The 17,603-nt window shown below is 40.4% G+C and overlaps 1 protein-coding gene across 12 annotated transcripts in view; it reads right to left on the bottom strand.

The window, feature by feature from the left end:
* Window positions 1-332: 332 nt before the first annotated feature.
* The window catches only part of ablim1a (actin binding LIM protein 1a), a 31,612-nt gene continuing 14,341 nt past the window's right edge, over window positions 333-17,603 (bottom strand). For 4 of the 12 annotated variants that reach the window (XM_088385909.1, XM_088385916.1, XM_088385905.1 and 1 more), the window contains exons 3-22: window positions 16,153-16,336; window positions 15,813-15,922; window positions 14,069-14,195; window positions 13,109-13,202; window positions 11,430-11,517; window positions 11,092-11,156; window positions 10,458-10,502; window positions 9,857-9,934; window positions 9,550-9,708; window positions 9,304-9,348; window positions 8,863-8,898; window positions 8,602-8,731; window positions 8,049-8,168; window positions 7,410-7,514; window positions 7,103-7,150; window positions 5,133-5,218; window positions 4,901-5,024; window positions 4,769-4,830; window positions 4,544-4,604; window positions 3,979-4,294 (exon numbers count right to left, since the gene is read on the bottom strand). In XM_088385909.1, the coding sequence (XP_088242035.1) occupies window positions 4,218-4,294; window positions 4,544-4,604; window positions 4,769-4,830; window positions 4,901-5,024; window positions 5,133-5,218; window positions 7,103-7,150; window positions 7,410-7,514; window positions 8,049-8,168; window positions 8,602-8,731; window positions 8,863-8,898; window positions 9,304-9,348; window positions 9,550-9,708; window positions 9,857-9,934; window positions 10,458-10,502; window positions 11,092-11,156; window positions 11,430-11,517; window positions 13,109-13,202; window positions 14,069-14,195; window positions 15,813-15,922; window positions 16,153-16,336 (1,844 nt within the window). In that variant the 3' untranslated portion in view covers window positions 3,979-4,217. Of the gene's footprint in view, window positions 1,292-1,472; window positions 1,554-3,707; window positions 3,783-3,978; window positions 4,295-4,543; window positions 4,605-4,768; window positions 4,831-4,900; window positions 5,025-5,132; window positions 5,219-5,908; window positions 6,050-7,102; window positions 7,151-7,409; window positions 7,515-8,048; window positions 8,169-8,601; window positions 8,732-8,862; window positions 8,899-9,303; window positions 9,349-9,549; window positions 9,709-9,856; window positions 9,935-10,457; window positions 10,503-11,091; window positions 11,157-11,429; window positions 11,518-13,108; window positions 13,203-14,068; window positions 14,196-15,812; window positions 15,923-16,152; window positions 16,337-17,603 lie in introns of those variants that run through there. The other 8 variants (XM_088385911.1, XM_088385906.1, XM_088385917.1 and 5 more) reach the window with 7 other exon arrangements.

Genomic DNA, 17,603 nt, shown 5'->3' with positions numbered 1-17,603 from the left:
TATTGATTTGGATCTCATTTGTCTAATAATAAATTCAAAATTTATGTCATACTTTTTTCAGATTTAGATCAATTCAAATCAGTCAAGAAATTATTTAAACAGTTTACCACTGTGTCAATTGATCAGATACTTGCAGAACTAAACCGAATGCCAATTTTTAAAATGAAAGCCTCAAAGTGTTTATACATGCATATATTGCGGTTGGCTCCACAAAAGTCACCTCGTCCTCAGACCTCTCACCCCGTGAAAGTGTGCTTGGTTGAGAAACACAAAGTAAACAGAAGAGAGGCAGTGAGCAGCTTTGGTACAGCTAGCAATCGTGTGGTTCATGGTGATTTTAAAGCTTTATTGGCTTTGTGTCCAATACAACAATCGGCAGTGTGGGTTCTTATTTACTGTATAAAACAAGATTTTCAAACACAGGCTTGCTTACATTAGGTGCATTATCTAATTATCTCTTACTGTATATTGGGTATGGCAATAAAATATATTAAGATTTATATTCCCAATACATGTAAAGGGTAAGCGTCTAGCCATGTTTCAGAGAGCCTGAGAGGACAGCCATTTTCTTTTTTTAAGGATTTAATAAAAGCTGCAATGTCCAGGATTCAAGATGAAGGCTTAATGTATTGTAGATGCTTGGATTGTTCATTACCATGTAGAGGCAGCAAAAAACTCTTTCACCTGGTCACGTAACTGCTTTTCCCAGTGTTTTTTTTTTTTTTGGACTCACTGAGCCAATTGATGCAACCTTTGGACCAAATATTTTTTTGGTCCAAGCAAAAAGAAAGCAGTTGTATGTTCAGGCTATAAGCGTGGACATTCTGTGGCATCATAAGGTTCTACCACACTTACAAAGATCCACAGGAGTCAACAGCAACAAACAGCAGGAAGCAACAAGCATAAAAAGGAAAAAAGCAAAGCAAGAAAAAAAAAAGCGCTATCAATACAAATATCGTGAGCCTATTTATCATTCATTCGTCACTTTTGAACATGAAACCGATTCTAGATGAGTTTCCTGTACAAGGAGTCGCACCATTCAGCTGACAGTCTCAGGAAATGTTGGAGCAAACAGAGTTCATGTCAGAAGGTAGAAAAAAAAAAGGAAACAAACCAAAGCCTAGCCTACATTATTGTTTTGAATGTGTATGTGTGGAGATGCATGCTGCTGTGAGCGCTAAAAAAGCTTGGCTCTCTTTTTCATGTCGTTGCGTTTCCACAGGGGAAGCCTGTCAAACTCCTGGATCTCCATTCCAAAGATGTCAAAGAACGTTTCAGGTGCTAAGTGGCGCTAAAAAGGTGGAGACAACAAAGGAGGGGGGAGGTGGGGGTTAGCACCAAAGCCATTGAAATGATCACTGCAAAAATGATGAGAATATAATACTGCACATTCTTGCTAATGCTCTATTTGTGTAACATGCAATTACACAAAGTTTGAAAATCTAGCTTCAATGGCGGACAAACACCGATACCTCCAGTCTGGTTCTGTCCACGTCCCTGGGCAGTTTAGCTCTCCCTCTACTGGTTATCATGAGCATTTCATAGGGATACACCTTCAGAGGGAAACACTCATCAGTGTACAGGGTCACACACCCAAGTTGCTTGACGATTAACATCTTTAGTTAACTAAAGGATAATTACTCTACGTGAATTTAATTGTGATCGTGACAGAGGGAAAACTAGGCAAGAGAAGAGGTATGTGAAAGGAGGCTGACTGAAAGTGAAAGCAGTCGTTTGGGGAAATGCTAGTTGGGTGCATACTCTAACGTGCAATAGGTCAAGAACGAACGGGTAGACAAGGTTATATACGGGTAACATTAGTAATGCTGGCTAAGTAAACCCTCCAAAACGAAACTACAAACCTACTTTATATGAAAAGAAAGCGGCAAATCAAAATTGTGACGATGTGCTGGATAAGCAATGTGTTTATATTTTTTCTAATTTTCTGACCACACACTAGTGGGAGCTCCATTTCGAGGTGTGTCAAAAAATTTCCAAGACTGCCGTCACAAATGATACATTTCAAGCAAGGACAACAAAGTACATGGTTTCCCCTTCACTGCCATTGTTGTGAAGTACGCAACTGTGATATATTGTCAATATCTTCTGAGTCAGGCTCTCAACGAAATCCAAGTGTGATTGAGACTAGACTTGCTAGGGAGAGTCAATACTATTGAGGAATCCTTCAAGTAGTACAACCAAACGCCAAAGCCTTCAGTGGAAAAGCCCAAAGAAAGCAAGGCAGTCAAAGTGCAAAGTCAAGTTGATCGAAATTTTTGATGTGAAGAGCATCAAGGATCAACCAACACGTCTCCAGAAAGATCCTGTAGCGTTAGCTTCGTTCCGTGTATGAGAAGACATGAGACTTGTGGCAGGAAAATTTGTGGCTGCTTTACCATGTCAACATGTTGGCCCACAGTGCCCTAAGCATCCGACAATTCCTGGCCAAGGAGAACATCGGCGTGCTGGAGCGACCTCCAGACTCAAGGGGACTTGTTTTGAACGTGTGGGTAAAAACAATATGTTAGACTTCAATTTTGAATTTGAAATATATCTTTTGTGACACGATATTTCAAATTTCATGCTTCATATACGATATACTCAGTATATAGTGGTATGAGTGCTTTAGATGGGATTTTAGGTGCTGGTTCTCCACTGTATAGCACATACAGTATCCAGCCCCCAGAAATCAAAGCTATGTGCAGATGAACATGAAGAAGCTGGCATGCTAAGCACTAGAGAAATGCTCCTGAAGCAGCATGCTAAATCTGGAACTTCTCCAACTTGGATGTTCAATTTGATGTCCCTGCACTATATGGAGTAATCGACTTCTATCAACGTATAGGGAAACATTATGTTTAAATATTTTGGTTATATGACTTTGGTTATAAACTTTTAGCCATTGATAGTGTAGGCTCGCTGTACTCTTTTTTTTGTTTTTGTTTTACACACAATATATGAACATAAGTATTGGGACCTGTGGCCATTTAAGTTTAGAACTGCGCAAGATTTTGGAGTGTATGGGGATGTTTGTGTCCATTCAACTGGAAGAACACTAAGACTAGTAAATAAGAGCGGGTACAGTTAAGAGTTGAACTTAAAATAATGCCTACACAGTTAAGTAGTCAACTAGCGTCCCAGAACGAATTGAGTTCAACTTTTGGGTTCCACTGTCAATTCAAATTCCTGAATTTCTCTTGCAATTTCTTTGAAATTATTTTTTTATACAGATCCTCTCTTATAGGCCGGCACAAATAATGATTACAAGGGCCTGCATCTGAAAACAAAGAATCTTCTTCAGCCTCATCTGCTTTACTCACACATCTTGCCTTGTTTAGGAGTGCCCCGTTTTTTACATTCTATCATGTGTAGCTAATACTGTCTGTGTACTTATATGCATATGTAAATGACCAAAGCAAGGTCACATGGATTAGTCTACAATGCATTGAGCACCATGGCAACATGGTGGCACACAACTTTTGAACAGATTTTTTTTTTTTTCCATTTAAGGTCATTTCCAATAATTTAGACAATATTTCTAAGACATATGAGTAACACTATTAATATTTAAGAGGAGATGAATGAATGAATGAATATTTAGGAGTCAAGTCCAACTCCTGATGGACGGGACAACTAACAAGGTGGACTTTTGCCCATACAATGTAGTTCACATGTTGCCATCAGTACAAAAAGAAGAAGATACTTGCTTTGGGCTCCAACATATTAGGCATAGAAACTCCCCTGTCCATCCTTGCAAGTGCTGCACGGCCATCCTTAATGTGCTAAAGAATAGAACATACACAAATATAATATAGAGGGAGGGGACTGCAGGGTTAATGGCATGAGTATTTTGTTGTTTTATGACAGTGGATACACTTTTCACTGGATGGAGCAAGGAGCTTGACTACCGCTCAGGATCTCAGTATTCATGATTGGCAGATGTTGTTCAATTGGATGTTTATGTGTCTCTGAGGTGAATTTGTAAAAAAAAAAAAAAAAAAAAAACTAATTTTTTTTTTTAGCTTGGGTTATGACATTGGTATACAGACAAACACAACTACACATGAGGTGGTGCTTGCACTTTGCACGTAGAGTACACTTGCTCAGCTACTGGGCAGTGCATTTCAAATGACTGCATGCCCCGTAGGTGACATCTAGATGACATACGACGACAAGCGTGTAGCGAGAGTGGACAGTGTGCATTCAGGGCAAAAGGCCTACTGCAAGCAAATCTGTGGTTCGAGGTGAGGAGGCATGCCATGTGGAAAAGCAGATGGGGGACATACCTGAAACTCTGCAGGACAAAATGGGACAGAAAATGAGACTCACAGTTAATGGTTTTGCTGTCACACTCTTATTTCTTGTCAGTACTAGCTACTGTACACCACGTGTGTGTCCCTGACGACACATTGGGGGCACCGTTAAACAGATATTTTAAATTATCACGTCAGCTACAAGTGGCAAAGCTATTTCGGAATATTTTACGACAGGAATATTTTTTGTGAAATATGTTCGGTAAACATGTTCTGCTAGCGATGCTCACCTCTACCTCCTCCGCACATGTCAGCGTAGCTGTTGTACTGCGTGAAATCTGTTGACTGGGGCTGCAGAGTGGAAGGATGTTGCTTAGTTTAGTTTAAGATATTATTCCATTGTGAAAATAATATGACACACTTGAGAGTTGTTTATTCATGCACATTTTCCATGGGACAACAACATGATAATCACAAGGGTGCATAAATAAACATCTGTATGACTGAGGTCTCACCCGATGAAGGCCATTCCTCCCATATCCAGGCAAAGAGTTTGTTCTAGTTGGAGAAGTTGGATCTGAAAATTCCAAACATTTATATATACATTCTATGAAATCATAATTGGATTCATTGATGCTTCTCTTTACCTGCATCCCCGTTATCCTGCTTGGTGTCATAGCGCTGAGCAGATACACTCCTTACGTGGCGTTCCCGAATTTGCTCTTTTTCCATTTCCTCCCTGAGAATTAGCTTCCCCAAACCTGACTGAATCTAAATACAAACACACTTTGCAGTCAAGTACTATTCCAAAGAAGGCAATTAAGGATAAAAAACGTGTACAGAATATCTAATTGTTATAACGAGGACTATCTGATTGACCTTGTTGAGATGTTCTTCCTGAAGCTGCTTTTTTTTCAAGGCATCTTCCTCCTCTTCTTCTCTGGATCGTCTCCTTCCCTCTGTGCCTGCAGGACCCAAATACAGCCCGCACAGAATAAATTTCTTAGTACTGCATGTCCATCCCGCAAGACGATATCATGATGCACATTTAGTTGGGATAGTGCAACTGATATATTATAACAATTATAAATAATAGTAAGAAAAGGAGCATTGCCACTGGTTGTACATTATTCATCAAGACTTGAAAGTAAATCATATACAAGGTCTCAAAATGAACACAAATGTGAGACAGAGTTGACAGGACAGACAAACAGGGGACTTTTTGGAATCTTTGGGTGCGCTGACATGATGCGAGTTCAACTTTGGTACCCCCTGGATTTACCGCACATCTAATACACAGAACAGCACAGGTGTATGACACATGGACACATGTCAGTTTGAAGTCAGTCTCAGTTATCTCTGTCCAAGCCATTTGTGGCTTTATTGTATACATACGTACATATCACACCGAAGAGGGACGTAACATAAAAAAGTGAAACTGATGCTAACGCTACCATAAGCAAAATAATGCTGTAGCAAAAGAAGCTTTTATGTGTGCAAGCGGAACATAATAAATGTGCCAGATACCAGATGTGCCTAAAGCAGGGATGCAGTTAAGAATTTAGAGCAGCGACAAGGGGAAACAGGAATTAGTTAAGCGAGGTTTGCCATTCCATGGCTGCAGTGCAAGCATGCCCGTTAGAAGCCTACTGTACCTAATAGAATGTTAGAGCAGGGCCAACAATCACCCTCGCTCTGCCAGCTGTCATCTGGAGAGGGAGCATGGGCGGCAGGGAAGGTGGCAGATCTGATGATGTCATCAGCCGACTTGCTTTGACGTGCTATGGCAGCTGTATGTATATAGGTTGGTAACCATGGCAACTGAGCTCTCAGCGTTTTGGACAGTGGTTCAACCACATAAGAGCAATGTGTGCCGAACACAAAGCAAAGCCTTTCTTCCACATGACAAGTCAATAAATGCTACATAGAGTCAGCTTCATCTATGTAGGTGACAGCGGGGAGCAATTTTCACAATAAATGTCACTTCACGTGTGTATTGTCAAAAGTATAGGGGCACCTGATGATTAGCAAAGTACATAGAAAGAAAGTATAGTGATTTTCTTTGTTTTTCTACATGCTATTGTTACTTTGAAGTGAGATATATGTACAATTCGCAAAATAAATTCGGGATTAACCTAAACTGCAAAGTAAACCTAATTTCACTTTCTCTATACTTTTGAATGCAGCTTTCACTGCTTATATTTTTTGCACAACTTGTTCTGTGCAGAGTGGCAAATTTCTAAACAGGTGTAAACCATGAAAATCTCCAAGGATGTTCATTTCTATGCCTTTCTGTGACTCTCCCAGTCTTTCTCTAAAATCAGTGGTCACTTCCCTCTAGCAACATCCTGTCTGAAAGCTCGCAACGGGGAGGTACTGTTGATCGATTATAAGATGTCTTGTTCTCATGAGATCAAAATGTGAACACAAATTGCAATTCAACTGGAAATTGTATTTGTTGTGCCAAAAGTGCTGAAACTAGAAAATGGTGCATTTTCTAGAAAGTTTTACAAAAGTGTAGAGAAACTTAAGAAGGTGTAGCTTGTAAGAGTCGTTTTGTGAGTAGTGAAAATACCCCTTACCCCTAAAAAATAAACAGTTCAATTTGATTTGATTGCCCAAATTGAACAAATTACAAAACATTCTTCTCAGGGATCACTGGGAAAGTATTAGAGACAGACTTCAAACAGTGCACATATATTGACGGTGGGCTACTATGAGTTAAATAAAACATTTTCAACACAGAACATTCATAATCTTACACATTTTGCTTCATAACCCCCTCACATTAGTATTCAGTCACAATTCACAAGAGAAAACAAGGTAAAAATAAAAGAAAAAGAAGATACCATATTGTTTGTAGATGGGTGGTTTTCTGTAGATGTTACTGCCCTGATCTGTAATTTGTCAAATAGAAGAAATCACATTTAAAGAGCCTTCAGCATTTATGGAAAGCCCATTACATAAATGATTATTATAACATAGTTTTACCCATAGAAGCAGTCTAAAGTTCACCTCTCTCTCGATGTTTTAATAGTAAAAAGCAACTTAGCAAACATCCGTATACAGAGACAGAGAGCGAGTGTGAGAGAGATATCGACAAAGAGATAGAGCTAGAAATAGATGAGCAGTGACAGGGTGTGCTCCGACTCCTACCTGGGAGGTGAAAATGTTTAGGGGTCATAGAGAGAGGCGGGGTGCCCGGCCGGCTGTCGGGCCTGAGCGGGAGAGGGGAGCTCCGGCCGCTTGGTGGGTCAGTGCCTCCAGTGAGAAGAACCAAAAAAGGAACGTAAATAGGGATGTATAAGGGCGACCCGAATGGGGATGGGTGAACAGACAAATTGGCCGAATTTGGGCTCAATGTTAGTCTTGATGGAGCAGATGAATGTCATTAGGAGAGTGGTAGATTATGGAGATGATTACTGTTACATGTACGTGACACGTTGCTTGTTCTATGGATTGTGATTTACAACAATGCAGGTCCATTTACACAACAAAACTTTGAAAGGAGTGGTAAAGTGCATCATGTGGAGGATGACGTCATTCAACTTTCATGGTAGAAAGTGATTTGTACAATCTCTCAATGGCATGCATGCCAACGGAAAATACACAGACACTAGGAGCTTGTCGTTCACTTATGCTCAAGTCGTGTCAGTGTCATGACAGATGGCACAATTTGTCTTTTGAGATTAGTGACAGATGAGACCAGCATGAAGTTGCATCACAGGCTGCGATGGAGATGATTTGCTTTCTTTGGGGGCGTAAGAAGGGCATGGTGGTTGTGGGGGGGCTTACCTTGACTATGGGGGAGGAAGTGGTGTCTAAAGGGGGAGGTGGGGCGGGAGTCACTATTTCTGGAGCCCACACTGTTACTGCACAAGGAGGAGCAGAGCTTCTGCATGCCTGTCAGAGCTTCTGCGGGGAGGAAGGGAGTGCGGGCCCCAGCAGCAACCGCCGGCATTGTGGGAGGGTGGTTGAGGTTGAGAATGTGAGGGGGGAAATGAAAAGGGAAATTTGCAGGCATTGAAAAGAGCAAAGAAATCACAACCGAGGTAAAACTAAATAAATCAAACTGCTCTCTTGTATACAATTAAAAAAGGTAGTGTGATGCTGGGGAGGCAAATTGGCTGTCTGGTTGTTTGTGGAATGTCTTTTTTTTTTTTTCATCGAGTTTAATAACAAAACAACCAATCAGTCAATTTCAGTGAAATTTATTTTTAACATGGTAAAAAACAAAAATAGCAGGAAGTGAGAACCCAAACTTACGAGGCTAAAGTTATTCCCTAAGACCACTTCATTAGTCGCAAAGCACCAATACGACTACACAAACCATCCACAAAGGACTCACCTGGCCTGTGAAAATGCTGTGGGGAACGTGACAGAGTGGGAGTGTAACCATGGCGATTATAAACTGGCGAGCCTAAGGAACCCTGACTGGTGGACCTCTGGAGAATGCGTTCTCTCTTGTCATAACAGCCCTGAAATATAATAATATACACAGTGTTAGAGAACATAAAAATGTTGATACAAAGATGATATTTTAAACAGTACTATACTTAAAATACACATACAGGAAGAAAACTTAAGTTTGATAAATCACTAAGCTCACCTCATTGGATAGGGTTGGAGACATGGTTCTAAAATACTGGAAAATAAGACAAAGCAGAACTGTCAATCACCATTATCAAATCCCTGCTCCATAAGAGAAAAAAATACTCAGTCATGATGTAGTAGCTTTATAAAATACATTTAACGGAAGTATCACTCAGTCATAAAAATGTGGGAAGGTGCGCTTGTCCTAGTTTTGGCAGTAATAATAAATTTGATTTGTAAACGCCTTTCCAGACCCTCAAGGACATTGGACATGAGAAAAAAAAAATCAACAATCTGTAGGCAAATTTCTCAAAGTGTCCCAGCACTTGTGAGTAAATGTATTATGTGTCTGTATCCAGGATGTCGCTTCGTGACCGCCTCATAGCTTTGCTATGATGCTGATTCTAATAATAAGGTTAGAAAATGAATGCATGGATCAGCAACTGACGTAACTCACCTTTTCATCAGGCAAGGGTGAGCGCTCCCTCCTGGCATTAAGAAGCTGTGAGGGACAGTGAAGTGCCATTAGCATATAAAGAAGGCGCACACAGCAGTAATCTTGAACAAAAGTGAGATTCTTTTCAAATGTATTTTACATTTCACAAGTAAACAGAGGATCATCTGAGGAATTAGCATTCTTGCCATTCAACATAACCACAAGGATGCAGTGCAAGCAATGGGAAGTGCATGCAGTCTGCTTTACCTCTCCTACACTTTCTCGTCTCTCCTCTCTCTCCTCCATGGAGGTGGTGTACATAGGTTCATAGGTAATAAGGTCAGGGCGCTCAATGTCATAAATGGCTTTGACTTTTGGAATGGCAGCTAGGTCTCTGTAATCAAGAATCTCATTGTCTACTTTTGCCTGAAGGAGATAAATAAAGACAAACATGCACATATAGACATGAGCAAAGAGATAAAAAAAGCATTCTCCGCTTTAGTACGTAAATGGGGTGGGGAAGAGATTGATAGGGAAGAAACGTTCTTTGAGATGTATGGCTGAAATATCTTACATAGATTGTGTGACCCGGTGAGCCAGGTATGCTTGAACCAGGTCTGGAACAAATACTTTCAGATGACGACCTCGTCGGCTGCAGGAGGGGAAAGCATCCAAACGCGACATTTAGTCATAGCGGCGCACGAGGGCAGCCAGTTTGTTTTCACCCATTGCATATTACACAAAACACTCCAACATCATTTCACCGTTATGAGCATGAGTGATGGCAGAGATTTGCAACCCTTGTATTTATGTTTGAATTGGAATTATGCAAAGTCATTTCAAATCTTTTCAACATCTCACGATGAGGTCATTCATTTGCAAATGTGCAAAGTGAATGAGTGTGCCAAAGTGTTGCCTTGCCTGCTTATGAGAAATGAACTGTTGGGATGACAGCAGCAATCTTGAATGTAGTATAATTAAATGAGCTTTTAACCTAATGGGGCTTTTATAGAAGACAAATTAGTCATTATTCTGAATGGCTTCATGTGCAATCACGGAGAGGGCACTGCAAGCTATGTCCAGCAGATGGAAGCAAACAGTGACCTCCCTGCGTGCTATATGTATGGTGGAACACGATGATGCACCCGCCTCACAGCCCATAGCGAATACAGTACCTGCCTTTCTGTTTTTTGAAGGAATAAATGGGACGGAGGCAGTAGCTGTGGAGGAAGGGAGAAGGGGTTGTTCATCTCCAGTCTGACTCAAAAGTTCACACGTACGCTCAGAGGCGCCACTTGTGATTTGGGACCCGAGAAAGATGTATTATTTTTTAGGGTCCTTGCCATTCATGTGACCTTAAATTTGTCATCACTCATACAGCACCCCCGCATACACTTAGCAGACACAAATTAGGTACACTCATGCAATCAAACAATCTAAAATGGAATATATGAGCAGATATATATTTCTGCAATGCGAGTTTTATGATACTGGCGATAAATCAATTATTAACTTGGTTTGCAGTTTTTAGTTACTCGTGTCAATAACGATTGTTTTTTCCTTCTGATACATCAAGCAGAGTGTGCAAGTGTACCTAATGGAATGTCAGATAAGTCAACCATTTCCAAAAGTGACGTTTTAAAACCTCCGAAGCTTTTTCATTTCACAAAGGTCTGCCCTGGTAGAAATTGTTTGCCCTTATAGAAATTGTTGCACATGCAGAATTGCTCTTCATCCGCATAGAATGTTGTCATGGGACATGAACAAAATGCGCTTTCAGTCAGGATAACAGAACATGCACATTCCTACCCTCTCCCTGTGTTTCTCCTCTGTTCTAGTTGTGTTCTTGCAGCCAGGATGCCATACTGTTGATCCTGAGGAAACACAATGCGACGGATTATTTCCCAAGCCCAAGTACTCATCCCTTTATGAGTCCTGCAATTCTGGAAAGGATTCCTGTAGAATCAGGCTTGCTTCTACCGTGAGAGAAATGTCACTCAATTGGATAGCCTAGCTTGGCATTAGCGATGATGCTGGCATGAGCAAAACTGGACAATTAAAAATAATCTAGTAATAATAATATAAAATAAAGACATTCATATTCATTAAATTTGTTGCTTAAGATAACATCAGTGCATGTGCCCCACCTTGCAGGTACATTTCTTCTCCTTCTGTGAACATCTGATTGCACCTGCTGCATCTCGCACAGCTAGGGTGGTAATGCTTATCTCCCGCCTGCAAAACACACAGTGCAAAGAAAAGACCTGACTTCAGAGAATGCGGGAAGATCAATGACATCCGCAGCAGTGCGGGAGGAAATAAACCCAATAATCTGGCTTCACTCAGCTATGCTCGCAACCTCAAAGCCTGCTAAACCCAGGGATGTTTCATTAGATCCAGTGAGGTGAGAGAATAGCTGAGTCAGAAAACATCAAATATCGTTTCGGTAGTTATTTACTGTCACTATTGACCAGAAAAACTAGTTTTAGTGGTTGAATGTTATGCTCAATTAAGCCCAGTGAACTGGCTCAAATTTGGCTATGAAAAGCTGAATTCAGTGTCTAATTTCTCATTTCTGTTCAAAATGATTCAATGTGAAAAGCTCAGACAAATTTAAGTGTCCGTATTGAAGCGTGTAATCATGCTGGATGGTCTACGAATTGATGATAAGTGCTTTCAATTAAATCTGAATACCTTCTTGTACATCTTGAGTGGCCACTATTCTACTGGAACAGATAATATCTCAAGACGTATTTCAAAGAAAAAAAAAAACAGGTCTTAATCAAGTGTTGGACTAGGCCTACGCATATATTTTTAGCCCCCTGAATCTTAAATCCACCTCTCAGCAAGATATTTTGGAAGAAGACTGGAAGCTGTCCCGAAATACAGTAAATCTGAGTAACATCTAAATCAAGAAACAATATGCTGTTGTTAGAAAATTCAAGGATAATTAGATTTTGCATTTCAAATATTATTTCAGTTGGAAAGCTTCTCCTCACCACATTGATACATTACCAACACTTAATTTAAAGCAGCTATGTCATAAACCTTATGTACTCCATATTAGCTGGTTTAATACATGCGTTTGATACTATGCAGAGTAAGCGTGGCACTCATTAAGCCAGTAGAGTTCAAGAGATGCTTAACTTGTCGCTGATTAAATTGTCAGACAGCCTGGCATCGTTTTGGCAGCGCAGTTGCTTTGGCAGCAGCTCAGGAGGGAGATTCAGAGATCTTTTCCCATTGTCATATAGTCCAGCCTTAATACTGGATTACCGTAAACCGGGCGAGCTGTCAGTGACATTTTCATACCATTAAATGACTCACTGTCTGATTGGATCACTGTCTGCCAGGCAATCGAGCTTGATGGGGATACGTGTGGCAATAGGTTTGAAACATTGATTATACATTAGCACATATAGATATTATAGTTGCGGTAATATTTTGAACTCATTTCAGAGATGCTTCAATAATAGTTTCACTGCAGATGCACAAAAAAAAAATCACATTTGGTATTTTATGTAATGTTTATGTAATTGGCGGCAAACCATGCTGAGTGCCTAAGCATTAAGAGTCATAAAAAGCTGAAAATCTACCCAGAATTAATCTTTTAGAACACTTTCATGTCAAGAGACTGTTTGGCTCCGTGTTGAGGAGATTACAACACAGATTAACAAACTACATTTATGGCAAACTGAATTTAGATTTCAACAGAATGTTATATAATTTTTTTAAATAAAGAGAGCAACGACAACTTTAATGTAGCCAAATTGGCCAAACACCCCTGTATTTAAAATTCATACTAATGGCTTTCTTTGTCTCTTACCTCAAGTACTTTGCCTGTGATGAACTGATGACACGCTTCGCACTGCACTCCAAAATGAATCTGGTAGTCCTTCTCACAGTACGGTGCACCATCCCTAAGTGGAGGAAGTCAATGTTGAACACCGAGAACATTGTTCTTACAAGCAGTTGCTAAAAATACAGGAATATAAATAAATATGCAGCCAAGTTTCCGCTGAACAGTACGGTTCAATTCAGTTCATTCAGCCATTGTACAGTTTAAACAGTAAGTCAGCTATAGTTGTGGCCTAGTTTTGCCAGAAATGCCATCTTCATGTAATAATTTATTTGCATCAACATTTTTTATGGTGCAATGATTATACTACATCTTCAATGATTATGAAAAGAAAGAATTATTTTGGATCTTCACTCACCCATACCGTGTGTTAAACGTCAATACTACATCTTCAATGATTATGAAAAGAAAGAATTATTTGGGATCTTCACTCACCCATACAGTGTATTAAACGTCAATTAGCAAGTTTCACCTCAACCAGATGATCGAGGGACACGACCATCACCATGCTTAATAGTTGCGACAGTGTTTTTAGTTTTAAAGCCTCTCCTTGACTCCTCCATCCAATAGATATCTTGTCATTGCAGTCAAGAAGTTTGAAGTTAGTCTTATCTGACCATAAAACCTTTGTCTAAAATTTTATTTTGTCCATATGGGGAGCTTTTAATTCCGTTAAGTTTCAAAATGTTATTATTTCTTGGTTGCCATCCTTTCACCATGCTAATATTTGAGCCTGGATGTGTAATTTCAACCTTGTATAGATTAATAAGAATATTATAATATTTGTGTACTTATTTTTTTTTTTTTTTAATTTTCACATAGTGGTTAATGCCCAAAAAAAACTTACAGCACAAATGAGTTATTTTGGTTAGATAATAAAGATCTCAACATTTGCATACAAAAATCCAACAATGTGCAGTTACTTACTTGCTGATGTACTCTCCAGTTAGCACTTTTCCACAGGCCTTACATTTGAAACAACCAAGATGCCACTGTTTGTCTAATGCTAAGAGAGCCTGTCCATTCTTGATATCGCGACCGCATCCTGCACAATCTAAAAGAACAAAAGTTACATTGGATTGGAAAGCTGTCAACTTCATATACGCGTAAAAAAACATTGTCAAGTAACAAGAGTGGACGGATTACATTCTCACTTTAAGTCATTAATATTAAGACCCCGAACAGTGATAACGACTGCACGCAAAGTGAGCTCCGAGACGCAAAGCGAGGTTCTGACAGCTGCCTCTTTCTATCAATAACATTTCTTTTGCCATTACTTTAAAAACTACCTCCATATTGAAGAAGCATGCAGACGCTCTCAACAGTCGCAGAGGTTGGTTTGACTAATGAACAGCAAACTCAAGTCATCTCTTGTTTAATGAATAGAGGATGAAAGCGCGGCAGAGCCAGCTCCAACCACAGGGGACGAAAGGACGTAAGGCATAACGGGGTTGTGGCAATGACGTGAGGAGAATAAGCATGTCTTATTCATAGGTGACCTTGTCTGAAAGCTCTTCAAATGCCAACAAGGCATACTGCTGGGGATGAGAGCGATGGTAGGAGAGAGAAAAAGCAGAGGGTGAGCAATCAGAGGATGCAAATTTCCAAGCCTGCCAGGAAAAGAAAACGCCTGTTTAATTTAGAATGGCATTTCTTGAGAAGAGAACAAATTTCCCTAAATGAAAAGCCTTCATTTTTTTAGTCTTCTGTGATTGATTACTCTGTACATGTTCAATATGCAATATTAAACAACCAAAAGGCACAATATTAGCTCTAACTGCATAATTGAATGAGTCTATAGGTACCAGCACGCCTCCTCCCCATGACCTATTCTTTCTTCTTGATGCCCGTTGGGCTGGTCCTTGGTGGTCCACGAGGGTGGGGACTGTTTACTCATAGGAGGGGCGGCCTGCTGCGTTTAGAGATGGCTCGGGCCCATGCTGAGGGCTGCTACCATTGGGTGATAAGTGGGTCCGTCATCCTCTGGCCTCACATAGATGTCCGGGATTGTGCACACTTCCTCGGATCTGGCTAAATGTGTGTTCTGGTTTCCTTATAGCACTGCGGCTCCTTCAGGCTGCAGGCTATCCAAGCTTTGCATGATGAGCAGAGCGCCTTCTTTGCACCAGTATGAGGCATGCAGCATCATCCTGGTGCAGCAAACCAATTATTAGAGTCAGTTGGACTCACCAGTGGTTGCTGAGCCAATGTTGGTGGGCTATGACATCACTATCAGGCTAAGAGGATGGGGGGCTATACAACGAATTAATACTGTATGATACTGACTGTCTTTTGAAAAATACCGTACTTACAGTATATGAATAAAAGATGAGTCACCAGAGGGTTGTTGTAGGTCACAGAATGATACTGTATGAACAATGTCTTTATTATTGTGGCTGTAGTTTGATGTAATGTCGCTGAGTTTTTTTTGTGCCACACCCAGGGATGGCGCAAGGATTTTTTCTCTCCTAGAGCTAATACAGGTGGACTGAGAAAATAATGAATACATATATTTTAAAATATCAACTAAAATGGCAGAGGGGCTTAATTGGGGCGACACATATTTCTAACGTGCGACTACCCCCCCCCGCGCTGTGATTGATAGTACACTTAATTACTAGTGTTTGAAAGACAATGCCTTCCTATACATTAACCTTGAAAAACGACTTACTGCTGGCGCCCAGAACGTCTTTTGGTCCAGGAGACATGGGCTCAATACAGTACTGACACAGACAGTCCTTCCCGTTGAAGGTCACCCTGTCGCCGGCAGGGAACGGCCGTCTGGATGGGGGAAAACATCAATAATAAAGTGAGCCGAGATCCTATGGTTAAAATTTATCGAGCGTGGTCAGAGAGGATTGGTCAGAAACACATTAAGTATGCTGGCAATAATGGGACTTCATCTAATATTATTTATATTTAATCGGAAATGTTTATGTAGCCAATCTAACCATCAGATGAATTCAGCTGCTAATCTTTTTATTACATTTCAACATATATTTGACTCTTACTTGCAAATGGTGCAAACAAAGCAGGCAGGGTGATAAGTCTTGCCCAGTGCAGTGACCACTTCCCCCTCCACAAAGTCCCCGCATCCATTGCAGCGAGTCCCGTGCATGCGCTGGTAGTCCACCGTGCAGAGATAATCTCCATTCTTCATGAAGAAGCCGCCTTGGGCCAGGTCACATCCACACGCTGAACAGAGCACACACACAGTGGTATGGTCCGTTTACTGGTCAGCCCACTAGTCAGTGTTCAGTTGTCAAGACTTACTAGAGTGAAAAAATCCCTGGGTGCTTGAGAAAAATACACCAAATATTAATTTCTTTCAAATAGAAACATGACGCTAATCATTTTTCAAAGACAAAGCACCAACAAGCTTCAATGGTAATGGAAATGCAAGGTCTGTCTATTTTTACCGTTGAGTGCCTTCTGCAACAATTGTACAATTGTGCAGCTCAGGAAACTCCCTTGATATGCCCCAAAAGATAACATGCCTAAATATATTTCACACTGCAGTGAGTTCCGTGTATTTAATTAAGACCTAGTCATTATGACAAACAGGATTGCAAATCAAAGACCTAATTAATAGAAGAATATCAGAGGAGTTGGGATAATAGCAAGACACTGGCTGACTTATATTTGAAGCGCCTCATGATGACATAATTACGTGAATCGCAGTTCCGGCGCCACAGCATGCGAGCTTGTGAATTAAAAGGCTTTTGGAAATGCCACACAAAAAGGGAGCAACATATTTGGATGTTTCCTCTAATCATTGTTATGCAATGAGCTATGCTAAAACCCTGTGGATGAATGGGAGCGAATGAAGAAATGCCTTTTTAATGCTGACTATCATTTGCTATAAAAAGATATCACATTATTGCATAATCATTTTAAGGGTATTAAAAAAAACAAAAACAGAATTGTGTTTAGCACTACTCCCTCCATTCACAAGCTCTTGAGTCCATTACAAACTGTACCTCCCTGCTAAGACATGTACATCCACTTGCGGAGGACAGAAATAGGTACTAATCTCAGCATTTGCTTATTTGGAGTTTGTTATTCTAGGTACTTGTTGATAGCTGTAACAGGGCATCAGTCACAGATTAACCACTAAAGGTTTCACTACGACAAGTTGAGCTTTTAAGAAGGAGACAGTGAGGCTAGCCGAGGGCACCGATGTAGTAATCATGCCAGGAATTCATCTCTAATACGGTTCAACATTAAAATCAGGCTGGAGTGAAGATGAGCCATCTATTTAAGTTGCGGTTAGGTTAGAATTCAGACCGCAATACAGTAGCAAAATAGCTCTTCTGCGTCAGTCTTTCACGACGCAATCAGACGTCACTACTTGGTACCGTTTATAATAATATTTCAGAATAAGGGCAAACATATTTGGATGAAACACATCTGTACTTAACCAGGCAGGATCCGCGCCAGTGTCCTATTAGAAAAGGGTCAA

The sequence above is a fragment of the Syngnathus floridae genome, chromosome 9 (assembly GCF_059516105.1).
Source record: "Syngnathus floridae isolate MCC-2025c chromosome 9, RoL_Sflo_1.0, whole genome shotgun sequence".
In the NCBI taxonomy this organism is placed as follows: Eukaryota; Metazoa; Chordata; class Actinopteri; order Syngnathiformes; family Syngnathidae; genus Syngnathus; species Syngnathus floridae.
The sequence above is the reverse complement of the archived record's forward strand: the minus strand, read 5'-3'. Positions and strand labels throughout refer to the sequence as shown.